Source organism: Garra rufa, chromosome 15, assembly GCF_049309525.1.
Source record: "Garra rufa chromosome 15, GarRuf1.0, whole genome shotgun sequence".
NCBI lineage: Eukaryota > Metazoa > Chordata > Actinopteri > Cypriniformes > Cyprinidae > Garra > Garra rufa.
The window spans coordinates 24,259,041-24,287,025 of NC_133375.1; the positions used below are offsets into that span (position 1 = coordinate 24,259,041).

General features: G+C 37.1%; 1 protein-coding gene across 1 annotated transcript; it reads right to left on the reverse strand.

Annotated features, from left to right (window-relative positions):
- Positions 1–6: 6 nt before the first annotated feature.
- cacna1sb (calcium channel, voltage-dependent, L type, alpha 1S subunit, b) lies at positions 7–26,844 on the reverse strand. Its single transcript, XM_073818926.1, has 45 exons — positions 26,472–26,844; positions 24,742–24,847; positions 22,631–22,770; positions 22,346–22,479; positions 21,506–21,658; positions 21,140–21,345; positions 20,159–20,262; positions 19,789–19,928; positions 19,321–19,405; positions 19,080–19,240; positions 18,749–18,974; positions 18,248–18,455; positions 18,050–18,170; positions 17,727–17,841; positions 17,287–17,383; positions 17,021–17,090; positions 16,543–16,675; positions 16,309–16,438; positions 16,158–16,217; positions 15,963–16,069; positions 15,182–15,269; positions 14,843–14,950; positions 14,703–14,755; positions 14,466–14,612; positions 14,137–14,338; positions 13,724–13,882; positions 11,771–11,881; positions 11,601–11,684; positions 11,037–11,084; positions 9,791–9,817; positions 9,554–9,679; positions 9,385–9,450; positions 9,180–9,271; positions 8,267–8,426; positions 8,052–8,179; positions 7,846–7,942; positions 6,332–6,434; positions 6,157–6,258; positions 5,934–6,061; positions 5,721–5,843; positions 5,058–5,281; positions 4,904–4,980; positions 3,570–3,655; positions 3,389–3,475; positions 7–3,297 (listed from the first exon to the last, which is right to left on the reverse strand). The coding sequence occupies exons 1-45, from the start codon at positions 26,678–26,680 to the stop codon at positions 3,067–3,069; spliced, it is 5,562 nt and encodes a 1,853-aa protein (XP_073675027.1). The 5' UTR covers positions 26,681–26,844; the 3' UTR covers positions 7–3,066.
- Between the last annotated feature and the right edge of the window lie 1,141 nt (positions 26,845–27,985).

The following is a 27,985-nucleotide window of genomic DNA, read 5'->3' on the forward strand; positions in this document are numbered from 1 at the left end:
TAAATATAAATGTTATAGAAAGATGTGAACATCTTTCATGTTTATTAAATTGCATTTTTAACCTCATTACATATTCATCTGCAAGACACACAAAGTGAAAACTTGTGTATCTAAACAACGCAAATCCATCATCAAAATGTACTTTGCAAAGAAATATAAAAATGTGCTAAACAGAAATGACAGATCAGACCTTATACAAGAGAAAATACAGCTTTAAGACGTCAGTTTGTGGCATCGGTCAACACATTCCTGAAAACTCCTCTTGCCCACTAAAAATCCATTTTCTAAGGAAAAAATGTGTCAGTGCCTGTGGGTAGTGCACAAAAAACACGACACAGTTTAAATCCGGGCTCCATCACATACTGATCTCATTCCCACTGTCCTATATCCATCTCAACTGTACTGTACAACAAATATACAAGCCGGTAAATAAAATAATAATAATATTAATAAATCTAGCTGCAAGCAGAAACTAAGGGCCCAAGCACTACAGAAGCAAGCATCAGACAAACTGTAGCAATGAGTAATTAAAGCCATTTTAAGATGATGTTAGTCAAAATGGCTAAAAAAAAAATCATAAAAACAACCAGTAGTAATATGATTTAATGGCTTATCGCTTTTGACCAATAGGTGGTGCTGTTATCAAAACGATGTGGTGCATTCTGTGTGAGATGACAATAGCACACACAAAGTTTGGTGTCAATATGCCAAAGCTTTGCAGAGATACAGCCTCAGATGTAGTCTGGCATCATGCCTCAAATTTGTTGTAGCGCTATATAAAAACGATTTTGTCTATCGATGTGAAATCCATAACTTTTTGTCAGCACAGTCTGAAGATGTTCTTACTTAATTTTGTAGCAAATCGGACAAATACTCTAGGAGGAGTATCAAATTGATGTGGCATGGTCAGTGTGAGATGACAATGGCACATACAATGTGTGGTGTCAATATGTCAAAGCTTTGCAGAGATACAGCCTCAGATGCAGTTTGGCATCTTTCCAGCAAATTCTTTGATGCGTTAAATAATAACCGTTTCGTATATTGACTTTTTACCCGCATGGTCTGAAGATAATCCTAGTCAAATTTGGTGAAAATCAGACCAACGGTCTAGGAGGAGTTTGAAAAAGTAGGTTTTCAACAAACTGTGCTGGACAGGAAGTTCAGCCAATTATGGCATAATTGGTATTGATGTTTTCGGTCTCTTCACAATAAGCTACTTTTAAAGTTATTAGCATTTTTAGAAATTTCATTATAACTTTTGCCTACAAGGTGGTGCAGCTACAAATCTTTTTCACTACAATGTAGGCATGGTGCCAAAAACACATACTGAGTTTCGTAACAATACGCAAATGCAATTCAAAATGGCAGACGGCCAAAATGGCTGACATGGGAAAACTGGGTATGGTTCGATTTGGCATGCTGCACTTAATCTAAAGAGACCAGTTTTGTCAAACCGTTCAGAAATGATAAGCAAAAATAGCCATTTTGCATATCTCCTTATCACTAGGTGGCACTGTGCTGAAACACTGCACGTAGCCTCAGGTCATAGTTGTTATAATGAACACCAAGTTTGGTCTCAATACGCCAAACCATAGCCGAATTTTGTTCGAGGTTGTTCATGCGTTATCCGAGAAAGTTCTGACTAATCAACTTGAATTCCATAACTTTTTCCAGCATGGTCTGAAGATGATCATAGCGAATTTTGATGAAAATCAGACAAACCGTTTAAGACAAGTTTGAATAAGTGTTTTTTTTTTTACTTACAAATGTTAAATGTTGTTGTCTATTTGGCTTGGTAAAAGAATTCTAGACCTTTATTAGCATTATTAGCATAAACGTGAGTGCAACTTTGGACAGTTGGTGATGCTAGAGGGTTTGACTTAGAGACTCCAAATTTGCTATGGTTAATGTTGAGACTGTCCTTTAACTGTGTGCCAAATTTCGCAACTTTCTTGCAAGCAGTTCTATAGACTGCCATAGACTTGTGCAGAAAAAACGGAAACGGAAGAATAATAACAATAGGAACACCAAAGGACACAATAGGTTCCTTCGCACCTTCGGTGCTTGGTCCCTAATAAATCCTTAATTTTTTGGTGTCTTACCATGTTATGTTTTATGTTTTATGAACGCACTGGTTTGTAGTGCAAACAGTATTACCCTACCTCACCTTTGTCATTCTTCTCGTTATTTCCCTATAGTGGCTAATGAACTGGAAGTTTTGCCCATACGACTACTTCCGCGTTTAAGAATAAGGTGGATCACTGAGGAAGATTCTTTTGAAGAATGTAAAAGCTCATGTGAAACACATGAATATGTACTTTAAATTGCAGATAAAAACATTTCATTAAGCCTTTATTGGACATTATAAGCCCTTCTTGCCTCATTTGTAAGTCACTTTGCATAAAGCATTTGCTAAAGTGAGTAAATGTAAAAACACAAATGAAGTGTTTTGCATATTGTACTTGTGTCAATCACAAATATTCAAACACTTGCCATTTAAATTAACTTAAAAAAAAAGAACTAAAATCGAAATTCTTTTTAGGACCAGTATGTACTTTCTTCTAAAATTCACCTTTAAAAATAAAAAGCTAAACATGTTCCTGTAAACAAGATGTCAGGATGATAATCCCTCCATTCAGTGTAACAATTATTTTCTAACTAAATACAAAAAAGTGTAAACCACATGTACATGTGGCAGACAAACTAAAGAAAAGAATTGCCTTTGTGGCTCAATGTCCACAGATGACAAAGTTTTCAGGCATTTGTCTGTATTGTGTAACTCACTCAACTATAAATGTTCACAGAACAAAGTGTGAACAATTTTTTATTGAGGATGTTTGGTAAATTCAGTCACCAAAAAACAAGTCCTAAATCAAAACAGCCATCAGAAATAAAATAAAAAAATCACCAGACCTCATTTATTTCTCTTACCATCTTATAAAAGTACCCTTCGAAAACAACCAGTGCACTTCCTGTTAATAAACCGAAGTAAGTGATTTCAAACAATGGCCGAAGATTCAGGCTGATGACGTCTCAGGGATTTGTTAAATGTCTCTCGGTATGTTTCTACACCGCACTAGTGCTTTCCTTCGGTTTGGTTGACATGGCGCCGGGTGGAACTGGGATGGGACGCCTTTTACGTTTTGTTACCTTTCCGCTCTGCCCGTTTACAATACTCTGAGCCATGCCCTCCATATCCTCCACACCAACATTAATGGCTTCTGCCAGCTCCTTCCTAGTCACAGATACAAACTGTGGGTCCTCAGCCAAGGAGTTAAGACCACCATCTCTCAGTGCCTGAGGATTCATAAAAAACACACAGTGTAATAGTCTTTCCTGAGACTGTTTTGAATAGAATGTACAATAGATGTGGCCTGGTGTATTTTACCTGCTGAATGAGTTTGTCGGTGGCTGGTGAAGCTTCTGTTGCTGCTCTCTGGTTCTTTGATGCTCCATATGAGGGGTTATAGGGGAGCTGAAAGAGTCAGATACACACGGAGGAGTCAGAGAGGAATATCAAGTAGTCACTGTACTGTGTTTAGCTCAGGAAATGTGACACCTGTCCACACCTGTGAGATATCGGCCCTCACAGTGAAATCTGACATCCGTCTGTCATCAACACTTGAGGCCCCGCCCACATACGAACTGGAGTCTCCTATTAGTTGCACAGGAAATAATGTCATTTATACAATAAAGTGTGTACATTTCTGTCATTATTAATGGCTTGATTTTTTATGTTTTTTCAAAAGTCTTTTGTGCTTACAAAGGCATTTATTTGATTATAAATACTGTAAAAACAGCAATATTGTGGAATGTTATTACTATTTAAAATAGCTGTTTTCTTTTTCATTGTGAAAAAAAAAATATTTCTCAGCTTTTTAGATTTGAACAAAAAGTGGAATGTCCAAAATTATTCATACCCTTTGCAAACTGTCACAGTCTATGGGAAATCCAAAGTTCTATACCATTCCAAATAGTCCAAGCTGTTCTAAAGCATCCTAATTACACTGATTCATTGGGAACAGCTGTTTTAATCAACTCAACAGGTGAAAAACAGAAGCTCTCTGCTGTTGGTTTGTGGACAGTCAAGACAAAGGAGCTCACTGAGGACCTGTGGCTGTGCATTGTGGCTGCAAACAAGTCGGGAAAGGGCTATAAGACCATATCTAAATGTTTTGAAGTTCCAGTGGCTACAGTGCAAAGTATTATTGAAAAATACAAGACATAACCCTAAGAACACCATCCCCACTGTCAAACATGGCGGTAGGAACCTAATGTTTTGGTGATGTTTTTCAGCCGGTGGACCAGGGAACCTAATCACAGTAAATAAATGGCACCATGAAAAAAGAGCAATACATCAAAATTCTCAACAACAACATCAGGCAGTCTGCAGAGAAACTTGGCCTTTGGCACCAGTGGACATTTCAGCAAGACAACGACCCAAAACACAGCAAAAGTGGTGAAGAAATGGTCAGCAGACAAAAACATTAACGTTTTGCAGTGGCCCAGCCAGAGTCCTGACTTAAATCCAATTGAGAATCTGTGGAAGGAGCTAAAGATCAGGATGATGGCAAGGAGACCCTCCAACCTGAAAGAGTTGGAGCTCATCGCTAAAGATGAATGGGCAAAAATACCAGTGGAGAAGTGCAAATAAATAAATAAAAATAATAGATGAATAAATAAATAAAAGATGAGTAATAATTTTATCCACAATGATGCCTCTTGTAGATCGTCTTATTATCTTCTGGGAGACGTCTGTGTCATTTCTAATAAAAAAAAACTTGCTGGTTGAATAAAAGTAACTTTAAGTCAAAATTTGCCAGGGGTATGAATAATTTCGGGCTTGACTGTATATATATATATATATATATATTTTATTTTTTATTTTTTTGTGTTCACTTACTTATATCCTCGTATGAATAATTTCTGGTTGCATCAGCTGCCAGTGACTCGCTCTCAAACGTAAACCTTGATGACAAACTAAAAACAGCGTCAAATGAGCATTGTGACCATTACAGATCATTACAGTTCATTTTTTATTATTGTCATCCACTCACTCTTCAACAAATTTGGCATTGTTATTGGTGTTGGTTGTTGTTGGCATGTTATCAGGGAAGAACTCAGTGTTCGGTAGGAAAACTGAGTCTGGAGGTGACTCTATATCCTCCAGATGAGCCTCCACAAACTGCAGAGGCCTCTGGCTGGTCACCTGTGTTGCGAGAGGGCTGCTGGGCTCAGAGGAGAAGGGGTCTGCGTTGAGTCCAAACAGACCTCCTGTCCGCTGCATGGATAGAGACATAGACAGTAAGTTTAAATGGACAGCTTAATCTACATTTATTTATTTCCTTAAGACATTAGTTCACCCAAAAATGACAATTCATGTCATTCCAAACCTGTAAGACCTTCATCTTCAGAACACAGAAAGTACACAAACAGCACAAAATCTATTTTTGTAGCTTTATAAAATTAAGGTTGAACCACTGATGTCATATGGACTATTTTAACAATATCCTAGTACCTTTCTAGGCCTTGAACGTGGTAGTTGCGTTGCTGTCTATGCAGGGCCAGAAAGCTCTTGGATTTCATTAAATTTATCTTTATTTATGTTCCAAAGATGAACAATGGTCTTACGGGTTTGAAACGGCATAGGGTGAGTAATTAATGACAGAATTGTCATTTTTGGGTGAACTATTCCTTTAAGAAGATGCTTCAGTGCAGACCCTGTAGATGCCCTCCTCTCCGCCCTCCAAAGCACGCTCCATCTCATCCTCAGCGATCAGGTCGCCAGAGATGGCCCTGTGCAGCTCAGGTGCTGCTTCCTCTTCGATGCTGCGCAGACCTGCCTGCAAAGTCAGACGGAAGTCTTGTTAGTATTTTGCTTGAAACGTGTCCTTTTTATGATAGTTACTACAAGCATTTATCATAAAGTGCACCTTAATCTCATCAGCGTTCTTCTTAGTGGGCCTGTAACCGTAGTATTCCTCCTGACGCTTCATAAACTTGCGGAAGTGTTCTTGAATAAGGAAGGTTGCGTAGAACTTTCCAACGGTGACTTCATCCTCTACAGCCAATAAAATTACACTACACTCAGAGATGGATTTAAAAAAAAAAAATGTATTCATTAAACACTAATGATTATTATCGCAGCTATCTGACCTCCAATAGGTGGAATGACCTGGTCCAACAACTTCATACTGGTCCTCTTCCATATTGACTTAATGATGGCTCTCAGCTCCTCATTGGCCTGCTCAAAGTTTCCTAACAGAAACATGTGAGTCAAATACTATGCTGTGAAATAAACTGCTAATTGAATTTGATCTCAATTACACACCTTCAGTTTTGATTTTCAAAGCTGTTCTGACCAGTGCGAAGAGTGTGGCATTGAAGGTCACTGTGCCATCGCTGTTCAGCGGCATGTTCATAGAAATCAGGCGCTGAGGTGGAAGTTCACAAAGACAGATTTGAAATGCTCACTTAAATGTATTTTATTAAAGATCCAGGATCAGTACTTTTTTTAAATTAAAACTTGGTTGCATTGAATTGATCTAAATTAAAATTTTACATTTTACAATGTACAATTTAAATTCTTAATTTCAAACAAATTCATTATATTGTTTTTTAATGATAATAATATGAAATGTTTCTTAATCACCAAATCAGCATATTAAAATGATTTCTGAAGGATCATGTGACACTGAAGACTGGAGTAATGGCTGCTGAAAATTCACATTTACATATTATTTAGCAAATTATTTATATATTATTTAGCAAGCCTGTAACCACCTAAATCAATGATTTAACAAGGCATTTTTGACAAATACAGGTAATTTACCATAGAAATAGTTTTTTTAACGTTTATGACCTCAACCTTTGATAATTATTGCCCAAGAGAGTCCAGAGAATTGTACTGCAGTGTTTTTTCTAGATTGAGTGAAAAACCTAAGACTGGTTTGCCATAGTATGTTTGATTGACAGAAGTGGTTCTAGAGGCAAAGTTGTTCAGACTGAGTTCTATCGTATGATATGAATATTGTGTGTATGGGTGAAAAATCATGCAATTTACGATAGTTTACGCCCTTGTGATATCGCCCCCCAGTGGCAGATTTCTTTCAAATTTTCTCTTTGGAGCTATGAGTCAAACAGGCCCACTGAGTTTCGTTCCAATTGACCTCCGTTAACCTTGTCTAATAGGTGCTCAAATTTCCTTGTCCTATGGCAGCCATGTTTTTTGAGATACCCACCAAGTGGCCAAGCTCCATGACTTTTTTCATATGATCTCAGATTCAGCTCTTACATATGCATCGTAAGTTTGGTGAAGATATCTCATTCCGTTCAAAAGTTAAAGCCATTTTAGTAAAGGCGGACCTGCCGCTTTCGAACGTTTTTTGAGTCAAAAGTTACATTTGTTTTGATATTGATATTCACTCTCCAGGGAATTCTTCTGCACTGGTTTGGTTCTGATCGGGTGAAAAACCTAGGACTAATTTGCAAAAGTAGTTTTTTCAAAAAATGACAAATACCCATTTTGTCCGCTGTGAGCCAAGGATTCCATTTACATAAAACACTTGAGCCAGTGACAAACTGTTTAGAGTTTATGAGTGCTTTCGTACTTTTGATCACTGTAGCACCCTCGTCAGGCCGATTAAAACGAGCCTTGGTAACATTGTAGGCGGTGGGAGTACTACCAACCCTCAAAGTTTCAAAGCTCTTCGACTTATGGTTTGGTCTGCCTAATCAGTTTTACGTAGAGATTGCTGATGCTTGGCCATTCTAACAATTACAATAGGGTTTCAGTGCTATGTGCTTGAACCCCTTAAAAAGAAAAAAAAAAGCCAATTGTCTTACCTTACACGCTGAGCGGTGGGGACAAAATTTACCAAAACCCAACGGTGGTTGAATCCTCCGCAGGAGCGTGACTACATCCAGATGTTTGATTCGTCCCCTTTATAAGGACAGAACACATCATACTTTATTAAGTCTTAGGGCAAATCATAAAATGAATATCCAAAAAGCACGAATCAACAAGATATGAAATTGGCATTGGAGCTCACGTTGCATCAGGGTCATATTCTGCCCAGATCTTCTTGAACTCATCCAGGTGATGCGGGCCGAGGATTGACCAATCACGAGTGAGGTAATCGAAATTGTCCATAATGACCGCCACAAACAAATTGATGATCTACCAGGAAGAGAATGATTTAATTTTTTTAAAATAAACAGCAGTGTTGAATATTGTATTCTAAGATGGTTTCCAATATTTGCTTACCAAAAATGCACACAGCATGTAAAAGCTGAGAAAGTAGAAGACGGCAATGCTGGAGCCGCAGGTATACTCTTCTCCAGGGCCGTAGTCTGATTTTGGATCACAGAGTTTCCCGTACATAGAGGCCAGCATGACTTTAGGCCACTGCTCTCCAGTGGCAACTCTGTGAACCCACACATTCATCAGTTACCTGATTATTTGACTATAAAAAGAGTTAATAGAGTTATTGTTTTTTAAAGAAGTCTCATCAAAAGATTCATTTATTTGATCAAAAATACGGAAAAAAGTAATATTATGAAATATTATTACAATTTAAAATATCAGGACTCGAAAAGAACCGCATTTATTCAAAATAGAAATCTTTTCTAACAGTATAAGTCTTCACTATCACTTTTTGTCAATTTATCACATCCTTGCTGAATAAAAGTATTAATTTCTTTCAAACAAAGAAAACAAATTACTAACCCCAAAGTCTGAATGGTAGTGCATATTGTTACAAAAGATTTCTATTTCAAATAAATGCTGTTCTTTTTAACATTTTATTCATCAAAGAATCCAGAAAAAAGGTTCCAAAAAATATTAAGCAGCACAACTTTCCAACTTTTATAATAAATCAGGATATTAGAATGATTTCTGAAGGATAATGTGACATTGAAGACTTGTGTAATGATGCAGAAAATTGAGCTTTGCATTACAGGAATTAAAGTATATTAAAATAGAAAACCACGATTTTAAATGGCAGTGTTTCACATATTACTGTTTTTTCTCTATTTTTAATCAAATAAATGCAGCCTTGATGAGCAGAAAAGATGCCTTTAAATACAATAAAAATCTGAATGGCAGTGTATATGGGCTTTCAAGTTTGCAGAGAATAGTTTTTATTAGAAAACAAACCCTCAGTACGCTGTTTACTCACCGGAACAATAACAATACAGCTTGAGGGAAAGTTTGGAAGTTATTGTTGCGATTAATCACTGTCCCATCGACCAGAGCAACTTTACCAAACATCTATAAAGAGACGGAGAAGGGGAAAGGAAGAAAGAATTGGAGAAAATAATATAACAAGAATGAGAGACACTACAGGAAATTTAAATAACTGAAGGAAATCAAGTGAAGCTCACCTGCATCCCTATGACAGCATAGATGAAGAACAGCATGACAATGAGAAGAGCAACATGAGGCAGTGCCTGAAGCAAGAAACATCATATACTGTAAGATACATTCAGTTAAAGTGAAGTACTTTTCAAAATAAAATAAAATAAAATAAAATAGTGTAAATTTCTGTCTGACCTGGAAGGATTTGATAAAGGTCCACAGAAGGTTCCTGATCCCCTCTGAGCGATTGAGAAGCTTAATGAGACGCAGCACACGGAACAACCGGAAGAATGTGATGGAAACTCTGACATTTTCTGCATCCTATAAATGAGTCAAATGATGAGAGAAATATTTAGTTCCACTTATTTTTTATATTAAAGTTGTCATTTTTTAGGTGATTAAAAAGCAAACAAACCAGGATAATGTACTTACAGCTATTGCCTGCATTGGATTCACTTCCTGAAAAAAAGAATAGACTCTTTTTTTATGCAATATAATATAACACCATATAATATCATATAAAGCAATAAATACATAGCAACACCATAATGTGGTATGATGCATATTTGTGGATATTTAATTCTAAAAAATACAGTCAAGACAGAGACTACCTAAATTGATTATATAAAAAAATAATTCAAATCCTTTAAATCAGACTATTAAGGCAAGTGCAGTAAGATAAAAAAAAATTGAAGGTGACATATCATGAAAATCTGACTTTTTTGCGCTCAGAAAACCCTATATCAGAAGTTTAAACTGATATGGCTTTTAAAATGCAGAATTTTAGTGTGATAGACATGATAATCAAAACCAAATGCATGTTTTTTGGCAGAGTATCTGAGCTATGAGCGGTAAAGGCACAGTCCTATTCTGGAAAAGGGGGCGAGGAGCCGCAGCTCATTTGCATTTAAATTTACAAAGGGGCATATTAATTGTCCTTTAAGTAAATTTTAAGTGAAAATCTGCTGACTAAGCCACTAAATTCAAAATTCTTAAAGGAGTAGTTCACTTTCTGAATTTTTTTTTACAGATAATGTACTCACCCCCTTGCCATCCAAGATGTTCATGTCTTTCTTTCTTCAGTCCTGAAGAAATTATGTTTTTTGAGGAAAACATTTCAGGATTTCTCTCCATATAATGGACTTCTATGGTGTCCCCGAATTTGAACTTCCAAAATGAAGTTTAAATGCAGCTTCAAAGGGCTCTAAATGATCACAGCTGAGGAAGAAGGGTCTTATTTAGCAAAACGATCGGTTATTTTTTTTATAACATTTACAATTTATATACTTTTTAATCTCTACACAGAGCAAGACAAGATGAGTATTTGAGGTTAAAAAGTATATAAATTGTAATTTTTTTTTAAAATAACAGATCGTTTTGCTAAATAAGACCCTTCTTTCCTCGGCTGTGATCATTTCGAGCCCTTTGAAGCTGCATTTTGGAAGTTCAAACTCAGGGGCACCATAGAAGTCCAATATATGGAGAGAAATCCTGAAATATTTTCCTCAAAAAACATAATTTCCTTACGACTGAAGAAAGAAAGACATGAACATCTTGGATTACAATGGGGTGAGTGACTTACTCCTTTAATGTCTGTCTAACAAATTCAGGTCTCCAAATTCAGTATGTGATAATGTGAGCAGTGTCTGTGCAGCATGCAGTGCAGGATGATACTTACAGCACAACCATGTAGACACCATAGTCCTCCGCTGGCCTCCAGCGCAGCCTGAGAACAGAGAGATGAGAGGTCAGGATGACGGATGAGAGATGACATGAGAGAAACGGCAATGCATCTTGCGAACCAGGGACAAATGATAACGTAACATCAAAATTATGGATCACACTTAATGAATAAAAATGGTTATAGACAATAAAAAGTGCATCAAATCACTCTTGGAAATGTGGAGAGGTGTGTATTAAGCAGCTGTGAGAGATGGAAAGAGGGTGGTCATTAACACACGTGAAATGAATCATGAAAATGAGCCCATCAATGGCCACTGATGAGTAAAGTTGGTTGAATGAGAAGAAAACTGAGCTGGAGCTGATGAAATCGGTACCTCCTGTGCACTAAGGCTGATATTGTCTGCTTGCTGTGGTCTGTGCTTCATGTATCGCTAAATACGGGTTTAAAATACAAGCCATTGTTGGTCATCATTTGAAATGATTCCGCTTTTGTAGAGACATTTGCACAACATAAATCACTCAGATAATATTTTTAGTCTTAAATCGTTGTCATACTCACATCAACCTCACTGAGGACCACATCAACAATACTACCGATAACGATCACGAAATCAAACACATTCCAAGGGTCTCCAAAGTAATCCTGTGTTAGGACACACACAAAATACCAACAGTGTCATAAAATGAGCACATCTTACTCAGAGTTTCATATTAAAGAAACAAGAGTACCTTTGGTTTGAATGCTATGAGTTTGACGATCATCTCGCCAGTGAACAGGACAGTAAAGATGAGGTTGAGAGTGTCAGAGAGTTTGGTTATATGATCGGACTGGTTGCAGTGCTGTACCACAGAGAGAAGAGAGACGACAGATTAACAAAGCAGCCATTTTGAAATTGTTTTATATTATACAGACTGAATATTGTTCTGATTGAATGGGATTAAGCTTTACTTTATTGGCTTGACAACAGTGGTAAAAGTTAAGGTTTTTTAATGGTCGAAGGCAATATAAATTTAATGTAACGATGGTAAATATTACATGCGGCAATAAAATGACAATATTTACTAAAATAATGGGAAATAATTAATTTCTTATACAATTCTTCACAATTCTGATCTTTTTTTCTCAGAATTGTGTGATATAAACTCACAATTGGGAGTTATAAAGTCAGAATACAGAGATATAAACTCACAATTCTGACTTTTTTCTCAGAACTGAGTAATATAAACTCACAATTGCGAGTTATAAAGTCAGAATTGTGAGATATAAACTCACAATTCTGACTTTTTTTCAGAATCGCATGATATAAAGTTATGAAGTCCGAATTGCTAGATATAAACTCACAATTCTTTTGTTCTCAGAATGACATGATACAAACTCGTTATTGCGAGTTATAAAGTCAGAATTGCAAGATATAAAGTCAGAATTGTGGGCCAAACTCGCAATTCTGACTTTTTTTTTACAGAATTGTGAGATTAACTCACAATTGCAAGTTTAAAAATGAATTGTTAGATATAAACTCACAATTCTGACTTTTTTCCTCAGAATTGCAGGATATAAACTCACAATTGCGAGTTATAAAGTCAGAATTGCAAGATATAAAGTCAGAACTGTGGGACAAACTCACAATTCTGACTTTTTTTCAGAATTGAGTAATATAAATTTACAATTGCGAGTTATAAAGTCAGAAGTGTAAGATATAAACTCACAATTCTGACTTTTTTTTTTAATTGCATGACATAAACTCACAATTGTGAGATATAAAGTCAGAATTGCAAGATATAAAGTCAGAACTGTGGGACAAACTCACAATTCTGACTTTTTTTCAGAATTGAGTAATATAAATTTACAATTGCGAGTTATAAAGTCAGAAGTGTAAGATATAAACTCAAAATTCTGACTTCTTTCTCAGAATTGCGTGATATAAACTCACAATTGCGAGTAAGTCAGAATAGCAGGATATAAACTCACAAGTCTGACTTTTTTTCCGCAATTGCAAGTTTATATCTCGCAACTCAATTCTGATCTTTTTTTCTCAGAATTGCGTGCTATAAACTCACAATTGGGAGTTATAAAGTCAGAATACAGAGATATAAACTCACAATTCTGACTTTTTTCCTCTGAATTGCATGATATGAACTCACAATTGCGAGTTATAAAATCAGAATTGTGGGACAAACTCACAATTCTGACTGCTTTTTCAGACCTGCGAGATAAACACACAATTCTGACTTTTTTCTCAGAACTGAGTAATACAAACTCACAACTGCGAGTTATAAAGTCAGAATTGCGAGATATAAACTCACAATTCTGACTTTTTTTCATAATTGCGTGATATAAACTCACAATTGCGAGTTATAAAGTCAGAACTCTGACTTTTTCCCCCTCCGAATTAAATGAGACATAAACTCAAAAAAGACTGATATGCTATAAAAACTCACAATTTTGAGAAAAAAAAGAGTTTATACCTTGCAAGTGTAAATCTCACAATTCTGAGTTTTTTATCTGGCAATTGCGAATTTACATTATGCCTTACGGATGTAAACTCGCAATTGCAGGAAAAATTGTGGGATAAAAAAATCGCAATTACCTATTTTTATTTTTTGTTCAGTGGCAGAAACAGGCTTCCATACTAGTGTGTATCATTAGCTGTAAATAAACGTAACTGCTATTTAACTGCTTACCTGCATCCCAAGACACAGTGTGTTGAGCATGATGAGGAAGAACATGAGATACTCAAAGTAGCAGGAAGTCACAAAGTACCACACACGGTACTGGTGTGGGTTTTTCGGGATGTAGCATTTGAGAGGCCGTGCTTTCAGTGCATACTGTACACACTGACGCTGGTGAGGGGTGAGACGGCAAAAAGATGATGATTATAAAATTATCAAAGCACAGTGAGCCCAGCCCACTAACATTGTAAACCTGATATAGAATTTATACACAATAAAACTGGAGTATATAAATATGAAATGGTATGTGAAATGCAGATGTATACTGTAAATAAGATATTTTATTTAACTCTTTGTTGTTCAATATATACACAAATTCCTGGATCAAATCCTATGTGAAGAACATGAGAGACCACACTAGGTACCTGGTTCTTGTCCAACTCGCAGTTCTTGTATTCCTGCTCTCCTTGTTTTTGGAAAGTGACAATGACGAAGCCCACAAAGATGTTCATCATAAAGAAGGCGATGATGATGATGTAGATGATAAAGAATATGGAGATGCCAACACGGTTATTGTACAAAGGGCCCGTGTCTACTGCATTAGAGTCTATAGCCCTATATAGGATCCTGTTGAAAGTCAGTGAAGAAAGGTTTTGTGTGAAACATGTTCTTGACTGATCAAATACAATGAAACAATGTTATTTGAGTGTAGCTAAAAGAAGATAAAAATAGGATGAGATTTTCAAACACTCACTCTGGCCAGCCCTCAAATGTGGAGATGGTGAAAAGAGCCAGCATGCCGTTCAGCACATTGTCAAAGTTGAAATCACTGTTGACCCACTTGCGCTGACCGACCTCCATGTCATGGAGAGAGCCTTGCACATGCTTTACAAATGTTCCCCTAAGAACAAACCAAACGTAAGAGCAATTTTTTAGATACATATCAGCAGTAACATTAGGAGAAAAAAGGCATGTGGCTAAAAATACTCACTGACACTCCTCTGCTGTTTTTTGAAGGGGGTCTGTACAATAGTACAATTTGCCCTAAATAAAGGTAATACATTTAGCATACAGTCACTTCCTCCATTTCAAAACGCAGGGTTTTATAGCACAATATGGTGGTTGTCTTACCTTGAAGAGCTGCACTCCAATGCAGGAGAACATGAAGTCCAAGAGCATGGTGACCAGAACAATATTACCAATGGTCTTTATGGCCACAAACATACATTGGACCACGTGCTGTAGATGAAAATTTGAGTATATTTAGTGCCTAGTATGTATCACACTTTGAAGATTAGCTCTAAATAAGAGCTAAATAATAATAAGATAATAAATAAAATAATAAAATAATAAGAGCATTTAAAAAGCCCTCAGTAGAGTTTCATTGGCAGCTATCCACATTTAAATACAAAGACAAATGTCATATCACAAATCAAAGTAGATTTAGTTTAGATGCTAATGCATACACACCTTTAACCCTTTGGCTCTGTTGATGGCCCTTAGAGGTCTTAGTACCCTCAACACCCTGAGAATCTTCACCACTGAGATGGTACTCGACCTGTAATCCAATAATGCAATTCAATTAATGGCCTTGACTGTATTTATATTAAAACTTTTTGAAAAAAAAAAAAACATTAACTTTTAGGATTAATGTGTTAATTTTTTATGTGTTTCTTTACCTACATATTTTGATATGAAGTCTGATTCATTAAAAAGAAATGGTTTATTGGAGTTTGATCAGTCAATCAATCAGTCACTTAATTCTGGCTCATTAGAACTGTCTCATTCGAGTCATGTGTTTGAGAATCGTTTGAATTATATTGGTTGTGCTGTGTGCTTTTGATTCACTGTAAAGAACTGGTTCATAAGAGTCATGTATTCAAGAATTGTTTGAACTATATTGGTTGTGGTATGTGTTTTTGATTCACTTAAAAGAACTGGCTCATAAGAATTGATTCACTGTAAAGAACTGGCTCAAAAGGGTCATGTATTCGAAATCATTTGAACTATATTGGTTGTGCTACGTGTTTTTGATTCACTGTAAAAAACGCTCATAAGAATTGATTCACTGTAAAGAACTGGTTCATGAGAGTCATGTATTGGAGAATCGTTCGAATTATATCGGTTGTGCTGTGTGCTTTTGATTCACTGTAAAGAACTGGCTTAAGACAAAAATGTCCTTGAGAAAGCATTAAAATAATGGGTAATGTATACTACAAACTGAAACAACATCAAACATTATTGAACTTACTCCATGCCCATGGACAAGAGGGAAACACCCACAACAATGAGATCCAAAATGTTGAAGGAGTTTCGGCAGAAAGAGCCAGTATGCAGGAACGCTCCATAACATGTCATCTAAAAATACACAGGTCAGTGCTGAATTAAATGTCAGCCAAACCACAAATCTGAAAGCTAGCCTACATAAAGTTGACAAGGACATTACCTTAAGGACAATTTCAATGGTAAAGACAGTTGTGAAGACAATGTCGGCATAAGCCAAGACCTGTGAAATGAATGAATAAATTAATGTACATTTTTATAAATGTATAACTAATAGTTCAGTTAAAGCAATACAATAATAAAGGTTTTAGTACCTTGTTACGGAATGAATGGGGGTCGATGGGGTCTTCAGCAGCCAGGGAGATACTGCTGAGGAGGATGAAGAGGAGGATGATGTTGGTGAACGTCGTGTGGTTGATGATCCTGTGGCAAAGCTTTCGGAACCTGTCGACAAACAGCATCAGTAAATATTTTTTTAGGCACAATTATAGTAGTTCTAAATTTAGCTTTGGTGGTCTGGCTTTATAAATCAAGGCATAAAACCTCACTTGTTCTGTGGGCCAAAAATGAAGAAGGAGCTGGCTTCAGGCATGGGCACCACTGTTTCCTTGAGCTGCAGGTCGGCCATGGGTCTGGGTCTGGGGCTGATCGGGATCTCTGGTTCCTCCTCCTCATCATCACCTGAGCAGGAGAGAAGGATTACAGCTTGATCGACTCAAAAGCATGCTTATTGGTGTGAAATAAGATTTATTTGAATTAGCATTGATCATGAAGCTGTATATGCTGCGAAGCTAATTTAATTTTGCACAGCTCAGAAATCAACTGAAAATAGCCAGCCCTGCGGTTTGAAATGTGCTCCATAAATGAGCTTGGAGGCTGGAGCTAATAATACGTTTTACTTATAATAGACCAGCTATCTTTGAATGTCATCCTTTACATGTTTAAAGATGTTCTATGAAGGCTGAGCCAGCATTTATGAGTGCAGAGCCCTCAAATGATATTTAAACTCTTGTGTTAGAGTCTTACCTGGAAAGTCTGCAGGAGGGAAGGGGTCTTTCACTTCATTAACATTTGATTCAAACTCATCTATCTTGAGCTGAAGACAAAAACATGGTAAAACTGGTTTAGGGATTTACATTTTGTTTATTTAGCAGACACTAGGGAAGCATCAGTGCCTAAAATTTGATGTGGTTGATTGAAGTAGATTGAACTAGTGCTAGACCAAAGTCTATCTAAAGAATTACAGTAGGTTTGTATAAAATAAACACAGTAAGCTGTCATATTGGACATACCTTTGCTGTGGTGGGCATTCCCTCAGTTTTTGACCTGGACTCCATTAGTCTCTTAGCCATCAGGGCCTTCTCCTCCTCACTCTTCTCTGGCATTGTCCTTATTTGAATAAATAAGACAAAATGTTGTTTAGTAATATATAGATATTCACATAAAGGTAATTATATTTAATAAATTTAATTTATGCTTCTGATAGCAAAGCTGAATTGTCAGCAGCCATTATTATAGTCTTCAATATCACAGGATCCTTCAGAAATCATTCTAAGATGTTGATTTGATACTCAAGAAACATTAAACTGCCACATTTTTCAGGATTAGATGATGAAAAGTTCAAAAGAACAACATTTATTTGAAATAGACACATTTGCTACATAATAAATATGACTAATCAGTTTAATGCATCCTTGCTAAAATCAAAAGTATTAATTAGATGTGATTTTACCTCATGAGTTTCCTTCTGGCTTTCTCCTCTGCTTTCTCTTTCTGTGCTGCTGTCAGACTCTCAGCCTCAGCTAGATTGTCCACAGCGATGGCCAAGAACACATTCAAGAGAACGACTAATCAACAGCTTGCTAAGGAAAAGTCCAAACAGCCTTATTACAACAATATAGCATTACTGGTTCTGAAATACTTCACACTTAGCAGCAGAAACAATGACAAATGTTTATTTTATATTAAGTGCTCAGCTATATTATTTCCATCTCATCTCATCAGTTCTGATAAATTCATAGCAGGGAAATAAAGACATTTGCTTCAAAAGGATACAGTTTCCGCAGACGTATAGAATTATGAAGTAAATGCTGACAAGAATTCCTGGGGATTGAGGTCCACCATGAGCCATGATTCCATTGTACATGATCGAGTCCCACTCCTCTCCAGTTAGGACCTGAAAACGAAGCCCAACGTCACATAAACAGCTTCCGTTACCAGAGCACAGTTTCACTAAAACTGCATTTGGAGTACCTGGAACACACTGATGAGGGCCTGTGGGAAGTTGTCAAAGTTACTGCGCTGAACCACTCTGTCAGGGAAGTTGAATTTCCCACCAAACACCTGCATACCCAGGAGGGCGAAGATGACAATGAAGAGGAAGAGGAGCAGGAGTAGGGAGGCGATGGATTTCACTGAGTTGAGTAAGGATACCACTAAGTTATTAAGTGATGTCCAGTATCTAAAGATTAATGAGAGGAAATAGCATTCTTGGTGAAGGAAACATGTATTTTGTGTATGAGATGCAATGTATTATAAAATAAATAAACAATAAAATAAATGCTGTGTAATAGCCAAAGTTACACTCCTTAGACAAGCAAGTAGTAGGAAGTAGTTACACCACTAAGATACTCTTCCCATTACTTCAGAGTAACGGTTCTTGAGATTTGTTGATGGTAGTGATATTTGGAAAGTATGTCTTAAATAATAAAAAAAAATTAAAATTTGACTTAAGGTTTAAATAAATGAATGTACCTTGTGACCTTGAATAAGCGTAGAAGTCGTATGCATCTCATCACAGAGATCCCCAGCGGTGTCATGATGTTTGACCCGACCAGGATGATCTCAAGTATTCCAATCGTGACCACAAAGCAGTCAAATCGGTTGAAGATGGACATAAAGTAGGCTCTCAGACCAAATGCATACATCTTCATAACCATCTCAATCGTGAAGCAGGCGAGCAAGATTACATTGGCAGTGTCTACAAACAAGACCAAGACTTTGTAGGTACTTCATTTCTCAAAACATATAAGAAAAAATACTAAAATTGGAGTTGGGAATCTATGTACTGTTTAATGGAACAAACCTTGAAAACTTGTCAGCCCCTCAGTCTGGTTATGATGCTCCGTCGCAATGACCAGAGTGTTGAGTAACACAACGAGGAGAACCCACCAGTTGAAGAATTTAGATTTCACCCAGCCATAACACTTCCTTCGTAAAACAACATTCCAGCGGCGTGCAAGACGACTGTGGATTACACAGTAAATGGAGAATCAATCTTCGGTGAAATCATGATGCATGTTTTTGGATTTTGATGGCATACTTACTAGAAATAGATCACCCTGTTGATCCCCTCCATCTGGTATAAACTGTCTGTCTCTGAACCAGTGTCCTTTCTAAGAAGAAGAAGTGCTGGAGAGTACATCAAAGAAGTGAGAAACTTAAAAGAAACTTACCAATGGCACAAATCATTCAAGACAGATAGATAGATAGATAGATAGATAAACTCTTAAAAATAAAGACTCCAAAGGGGTGTTTTTGCAGTGATGCCACAGAAGAACCGTTTTTGGTTCCCCAAAGAACCTTTCAGTGATTAGTGCTTAAAAGAACCATTTTAAAGAACATTTGAAAAAATCGAAAGAACCTTTTTCCACTATAAAGAACCTTTTCCACATTTGAAAGGTTTCATGTATGTTCAAGGTTTCTCATGGAACCGTCCATAATGAACCTTTATTTTTAAGAGTGTACAGAATGAGATGATACATATGTAAAAAGGAATGTAGTAGCACCATTACCCTCAGAATCTCCATCAATAACTTCAGCATGAGTGATCCATTCAATGTAACCTTCCAGATCCTCATCCATTTGTTGTCGTTCACGTAACTTTTGGTACTCTCCTCGTGACCGTGACTTTTCCCTTTCTTTAGTAAACTCCCTGCAGAGAGAAAAAACTCATTTCAATTAGGCCACTTAACCATGTAGTTGAGTTTGTTGAAATGGCTTCCTCATCATGTGATATTCTAGTCTCTCAAGTAGTAGAACAGATCCCATAAACTATTTCAGTAGACTCAGTCTAGAGAGTATTTGTAATAAATAATGATAATAAAAAAAAACTTGTTGACCAAACTTTGAGTAGTTAATAAGCAGTTAGAATAGAGCTAATACCCGCTCAGTACTCCAAGGACCAGGTTGAGGATGAAGAATGAGCCCACAAGTATCAGAGTCAGGAAGTAGATCCAGGGCCAGTCATTCCCCATTGCATCATTAATCTAAAAGATCAAATCATCACTATATTAGGTTTTGACAAACATTAAATTTGGATTTGTTCAAAAAATCCTGTTCTAAACAAATGGTCAATGATCTGACTCTCTGCATTATTAGTGCATTATTTTTTTTCATTTTACATCTTTGCACTAGTAGGTGGCGAAAAGTGGCAGTCTTTATGAATGAGTCATCAAACCAAATTCGTTCAAACACACTGAGTCCTTCAGGAATGCAGAAATACACTAGTTCTGTGTATTGCTCGCAAGTAATGTTTCACGTGGGGTCTTTCATGTGTTACTGCGCAAAAAAAAGTGCAGAAATGCCATTTAAAAGAAAATTAACTTCTTTTAAAGGATTTGTTTACACCCAGAGTAAAAATTTCCTGATAATTTACTCACTCCAAGATGTTCATGTCTTTCTTTCCTCAGTTGCAAAGAAATTACGTTTTTTTGAGGAAAACATTCCAGGACGTGTGCATGATTACGTAATGCATGAGGTCGAGCTAGTGCAAGACAAACATTTGTGGTTAAAAATACATACATTTTTATTTTTCTTACAAAATGACAGATCGGGATTGTGTAGAGCCCTTTGAAGCATTGAGACTACAAAAAATGTTCAAATCACTGGCTACCATTTAAGTCCACTATATGGAGAAAAATCATGGAATGTTTTCCTCAAAAATCTTAATTTCTTTGCAACTGAAAAAAGAAAGATATGAACATCTTGGATGACATGGGGGGTGAGTAAATTATCAGGAATTTTTTTTTTGAAAGTGAACTAATGCTTAATGTTTGATTATTGCCTAATAATATAAATTATTGTTGTCTTCTGGCCTCTCGCATGATAAAAAAGAGGAAGATTATCATGCCCACAAGTAATTACCCAGTAGAGTACATCAGTCCAGCTCTCCGTTGTGATACACTGAAAGACTGTGAGCATGGAAAAGCCAAAGTTGTCAAAATGGGTGATGCCAAAGTTGGGACCTGGCCAACCTGCCCGACATTCAGTGCCATTTATGGTGCAGCGGCGCCCGTGTCCAGCCTGAGCACATGGTGATGGCTTCTCATTCTCCCTGATGGCAATGATATCTGAAACAGAGGTTGAAAACATTGATCTTTTACTGTTACAGATTTGTTAACGTGCTATCAATAAAATAAGATATTTTATGTTACATCTCCAAAACTTGTTTTCAGTTATGAAATTCACTTTATATGATTGAAAATCTCAGTCTCCAATTAAAAGACTCACTAGTGCCCGGGTAGTAACATGTCTTGTGCATTTTACACTTGAACAGCTCCAAACCCATAATGGCATAAATGGTGACCATGAAGAAGACCAGCAGTGCGATGTGGAAGAGGGGCAACATGGACTTCAGAATAGAGCTCATTACCACCTGGAGGCCTGGATAAGAACATATACACTTTTAACACAGTACTTTTTTTCAACATTCAAAAAAGACATGATTGAATTGCAATCTTACGAGACAGTTAACAAAGCGTGTGCATGAATACATTGTGTCAGCAACTACTTCATCTGTTTCTACTCAACACTGGCTCAGTTTGTTTCAAACAGGGGCGTAGATTTAGGGTGGACGGAGGGGATGTGTGCCCACCAATATCCTCCGACCATTGAAATATCCCCACCAATAATTTAACCCACTTAAAAAAAAATTGCGCTGTCAACATTAACCTAGACACTCAGAAAAGGGATAAATCACATTCTCTCCTTGAGTCCTCCCGCCCCCAAAACACATATGAACATTTTGATTGGCTGTGCCTTTCGCTGCTATCATGTGAGAGGCTATGGCTGCGTTCAGATACAAGCAGCGCCAACTGCAGTGGATTTTTTTTCCCCGTGCAAACTGGACATAAGGAGCTTTTTTTCAAAGAAAAGTGTAAGTCACTTCAAGTTCGCTAGTGAATCCATTGGGGGGTTTAGGGCGTGGGGGGGCTGGGTGGAGTCATAGGTCCCCACCAATGTCCAGAGCAAATCTACGCCCTTGGTTTCAAAAATACTATCTTCTGAGTATATTTAGGATCTAACTTTAGAGTCCTATGTTGCTCTACTTGTGGTGCTTAAAAGTCTTACTGGGAACTCCTGATACGAGTCGCAGCGGTCGCAAGACTCGAAATGCTCTGAGAGCCTTCATATCAAACCCTCCTCCTTTCTCTTTGGGAACCCCTGCTATTGTGTTGATGGTGTCCACAACAAGTGTGAAGAGCCTGCGGAGGCAAGACATGTAAAACAATTCATTTTAAATTCATTGTATTTTTAATACCTATGGTTGAACTGAGTTCAGGACAGTTTTGACAATCATTTCTAGAGGACAACTGTGTTTCGTATGACTTCTGGACATTTTAAATGTCATCTTACCCCATGAACACAATGACAAAGTCTAATATGTTCCAACAATTTCGTAAATAGGCTCCTTCGTGGAACAGGAGCCCATACGCTATTATCTTTAGGAAGCACTCCAGAGTGAAAATGACCAGGAAGATGTACTCCAGACTTTCCTGCAAGGAAACAAACAGTGTAATAGGAGGGGTTAATGGGGTGTAAAACATGATACAATGACAATTCTGACTTTTTTCCTCACAATCCTGAGAACTGCAAGAACTGAGAGCTGGGTTGGGAGAAAGTACTTTCAAGTTTTGTAGCCCTAACATCCTAAAATTGCTTTATATCTTAGAAGGGTTTTAGCAGCTTTAACACACTGTCAACTGCATCACATTGATAATTTGTTCTAAAAAACATGTGCAAGGCACAACTATATCCTGAACCTTATGCCAAACCAAAAATGTTCAGTGAGGATCCAATCAGTATGTTTACACAGCACCCAGACTCTCATTCTAAACCAATAGGCCATTTCAACCTAATTCTGACCATGTCAACTGAGATACACTCTCAGCTCCTGTTTCATGACTTAGTATCCGAGGAATGGACAGCCCAGCGGTGCAAGTCACTGTAACCCCAGGGGAGTAAATAAGTGAGCGGGGCTCTGATTTGTGCCATCTGAAATATAATAACACTCTATGTTCTGTGAAAGGAGAATAGGACTGCACACGCTAGTGGAAAGAGTGTGTGACCTACATACCGTCAAAGCTTGAGTCGTGAAATAAAGAGGGTTTATCGTAGTTTTTTTAAGTGTTTATATAAAGGTTACACAACAGAAGTTCTGAGTCCACATACAGTAAATGATCTCATCACTGTGCAACGTGGGACAGAACAGTCACGTCCATAGAATCTATGTTAATTTTTTATTAGATGCGTCATGAAAATCCCCTTCTGAGATTTGAGTGTATTTATAAGCACACCACTTGTACCTTCAGACATGCACATCTCAAATCAAAGACTAAATATAAAACCCATGACACAAAACAACACATGCTAGCATGGTATAATTTCAGTTTGTGATACTAAAATTGCAGTCTAGGTATATAAACTCATTTAACTTAAACTCGTAAGAGCTTATAATGCAAATCACAAACTTGTCCTGTGCAACTGCCAACTGGGCAAAAACATTAATGCACATGTCTCAGTTTCAAAACAAATACATCCCCCTCATAACCCAAGGGCCAAAAACCTGAGTAGGCAAAAATCTGAACAACACTGTACAGTATCTTGGACGTTTAAGTATATCAGATTCTCTGGCAACACACCATGGGGTGTGTCTAAGACATACCTTTCCGTTTAATCTACATTTGAAGTGCATAAAAACCTTTCATCAAAGTTGTCCTAAAACCAAAATAATACCCGTTCTTGTCTTAGGACAACTTTAATGAACTTTTTTTGATCCACTCTAAATTCAGCCTTGCAATAAAGTGTTTTCATGATGTGTCATCAATCAGCCATATTGGCAGCACTGATAGCATATTTTACTGATTATTGCTGCTGAAAATGGTCAATTATTGTCATGTTTTGGGACGAACTAATCGGTTGGACTGGGAAAAACACTTGGAGTACTACATACTACCCAAATTGATAACAAATCAAGGAGAAGAGTGCAAAAAAACTGTCTGAGGAACAAAAGGCGTTTGTGGTTAGCCAAACTGAACCAGGTTTTCCAGAGCAAGAATCTTCACAACATTCACGTTTGTTCTTATAATTTCTGGTCAAGCAGGTGAAATATTAAGCTAATATCTTAATTGATACTGTTCATATGTATCTTTACTACCTATTAACTTTAGTTTGTCAAAATATTGTGCACTCTCTTTCTTACTAAATCCTTCTCTATATGATTTAGCAGCTTCCACACATTTTTCCCATGGTTTAGACAGCATAAATTTGCAGAATGACGTATTCAGTAGTACATTAACCATGCAACCCATGCTGTTGTTTACATCCGAGTGTATGACTGCGCATCTGGGTAACTGAACAAATTGTGACTTAAGTGCAAACCCTCTATTGCAGTACTATAATGTTTTCAGAAGTAGTTTTCAGAGATTATTCATTTTACATATAAGGGTAATTTAAGAACATCTCACCAATGTTAAGTTGGTGTTGTTGGTGTCCTCTTCAGGCATGGGCAGAAACACAGCCAGAGCTACACAGTTAGCAAAGATAGTTAGCAGGATAATGATTTCAAAAGGTCTGATGGCATCTGCTCAGGAAAACAATGGGTAAACATGGCAAAAACAACCACTGGAAAACGGAGGTAATAGTAAAGATTAACAGTTGACCAGTGCCAAATACAAGTAAAAGTGGCTTTTATAATTAAATAAATGAGAGAGATTCTGGGTAGTCATTTGGTCAGTAACTATTACAATCACTGACACACAAGCATTTAATAAAGACGGTTGTACCTTAAAAACATTTACTAGGATAGAATATATAGTAAATGTATGACATCGAGTCCAATACAAAATATTATGATCATCAATTATTGCTGTTTCGGTAAAATACGTGACTGTGACTTGCAGTCTCCAAATAACTGTATTTTGTGAATTTCTACCACTAGGGGGTGGAATCAGAATTTCCCTGCCAGCTCAGCATCATGTCTGCTAGTGATCCCACACAACAGCTGTACACAACCAGAATATCGTTAAACTGTATAAATACACCTAATGCAAAAAAACAATACAATTACAGCTTTTTTTATTTAAATGCGTCTTACTTACTGAATAATCAGTAACTTAAAGTTTCACTTCGTAAAAGCAAATGTTTACTGTATGTCAGTTTTGTCTACAAGGGTGGTCTCAAAGAGAAGCTTCCAACATTTTCTGAACTACAGCACAGTTGATTTTTGTTGTTGTTGTTAATTTAGGAACTTGTTTATGAAAGATTCTTAGAAATATCTTTGTGTATTTAGTCATATTTACATACATACATACACAAAATTGCCAATCTAATAGCTTAAAACCCTATGAAGCCAAAACGATAAAACCTGTAAATTGGGTCAATTAACACTAGTTTAAAGTCTTAATGCAGTCTTAATAAATCTTATATAAAGCATTTGCTGACTGGCTGTAAATAGATTGGGGTTCATCTTTATCATCTTCCATGTAAAGACCTGACCCCCCTGCTGAAAAAACCAGCATATGCTGGTTAGGTATGTTTTGGTGCTGGGATGCTGGTTTTAGCTGGTATATGCTGGTCCTTTGCTGGTTTATGCTGGCCCCTTGCTGGTTTTTGCTGGTTTATGCTGGTCATGTTGCTGGTTAATGCTGGTCCTTTGCTGGTTTATGCTGGTCCTTGACCAGCAACATGACCAGCATAAACCAGCAAAGGACCAGCATTAACCAGCTAAGGACCAGCATAAACCAGCAAGGGACCAGCATAAACCAGCAAAGGACCAGCATATACCAGCTAAAACCAGCATCCCAGCACCAAAACATACCTAACCAGCATATGCTGGTTTTTTCAGCAGGGCCGACTGCTTCCAATTGACTGTGGTGAGGCTGACAAATAACAAAAGCTTAACACCTTCAGTTCAGCACTGAGACACAGACTTCAGCACCTTAAGACGGACTAAACCTGGGGATTACGAAACACAACTGTGTCTGTTTTTATTTTCTCCACCTCGCTGATCAGAATATTTATCATAGAGCAAATATCTCAGTCTATGTGAGACGCTGAGTAAGACTGATCAGAGTTATGGTTGCATGCTTTTTCTGGCATGCATGCTAAACCAGCTCTCTGGGAGATGGATGCCTTTCTAAAACATGCCCATCACACGATTCAAAACTAAATTACGGAAACAAAGTTTGAAGGATACTTCCATTCCACAATGTTGATGCAGGCCTTCCTGAAAGGGTTTTTCAGTGTTAAGAAGAACAAGGAACGTGGAGGTCTTGGGTTTCCTCCTGTGGCCTGCAGTTTCTTGAGTTTCTCCCTTTGCTTTCTCTTCAGTTCTTCTTCATTCATGATGAACGAGGTCAAAGCTGCCACTCCACCACCGCCGCCACCACCACCGCCTGACTCCATTTTGAGTCTCCCAAATGTAAAATAACCTCAATTCCCGCAAAAAAGAACCAAAACCTGAAATGAGATTCCCAGTTTAGCAAATCCTTGGTCTTCTTAAATCCAGGTTAGATCTTTAGTATGGTCCTAAGCCTCATCCACCATCTCGCCCTCTCTGAGAAGGCACAGTGTACCTTCTTGGCCCTGGCCCCTGCTGCAAACCTACACCAGACGAGAAGGCATTGGAGGGGCAGGGAGCATTTAGGCGCAGCTGGCCCCTTCTGAGGGATATATATAGACGGGCAGTCAGTGTCCATTCTTGGGGGTGCGGAGGCAGGTGGTGGAGGGGATGGGCGGCCTTGGGGTGCAGCAGAAGAAGAAAGATAATGACTAAATCTCTGTAAGAGAAATTCCACTGCTTTTACAACATCACAGATGACGTAGGACGTAAAGGAGAAAATATTAAGAATAGGATTATTGAAAGAATACACTGTAACCTATTTTTGTAATTTGAACAGTATTTTACTGTAATATCTACAGTAAGATACTGTAAAATGTATATACAGTTTTTTACTGTAAACTGCAAAGGATTATGGGAAAATATATGGTCACTACTGTAATTATCCACTACTGTAAATCCGTTTACAGTAAACTACTTTTAATTCTTAAAAAAAAAATCTTATGACTGGTTAGTGTACTTACTTATTTTTGCTTTTCAGTATGTGTATGTTTGCAATGATACAAAGTCTCCAGGGGACTGTGGTGGTGCCCTTTTTTCTGCTATATCCTAGAGGTCAACATTTGTAATTTGTACTTTTAAAAAGAAAATGTTCAACAATTAAAAAGAATATTATCAGAACTAATGCTTATGAGTTGATTTTTATGGTGTTGGGGTGGTAAAAATCTTGAATTCCAGTGCTGTACGACAATGGGATTGTTTTTACAGGTAAAAAATGTTTAAAATAAATGAAAATAAACTCTATAGTACTGATACTGAAATTGAAAATACAGTAAAAATACTGTAATTGAAGATACAGTAAAGACGTTTTAGTACTGTATATACACTTACAGTAATAATACTGTAAACATTTTTTACAGTAACTTACTGGCATCCAGCTCCCAGTAAGTTACTGTAAAATTTACAGCAAACTTTTTACAGTGTAGGTACTGAAATATGCCAGGCTTTTTTCCAAGTAGATTTACTCTACAAAATGGCAGATGGGAGTGTTAAGAGGATCCAGTTTAGGCAGTTTATAACTAAATATATAACATCACCAGTGTAATTTTGTGTTTAACTTTTAGTAACACTCACAGAAAATGAGTGTTACT

What these genes read in the sequence shown, in the direction of transcription:
- cacna1sb (XM_073818926.1), bottom strand. Translation starts at nt 26,680, where the DNA reads ATGGAGTCAGGCGGTGGTGGTGGCGGCGGTGGTGGAGTGGCAGCTTTG. An exon ending in CCATTGAAATTGTCCTTAAG is followed by an intron (nt 16,070 to 16,157) that starts GTAATGTCCTTG and finishes GTGTATTTTTAG; the next exon opens with ATGACATGTTATGGAGCGTT. An exon ending in AAAACAGCAGAGGAGTGTCA is followed by an intron (nt 14,613 to 14,702) that starts GTGAGTATTTTT and finishes GTTTGTTCTTAG; the next exon opens with GGGAACATTTGTAAAGCATG.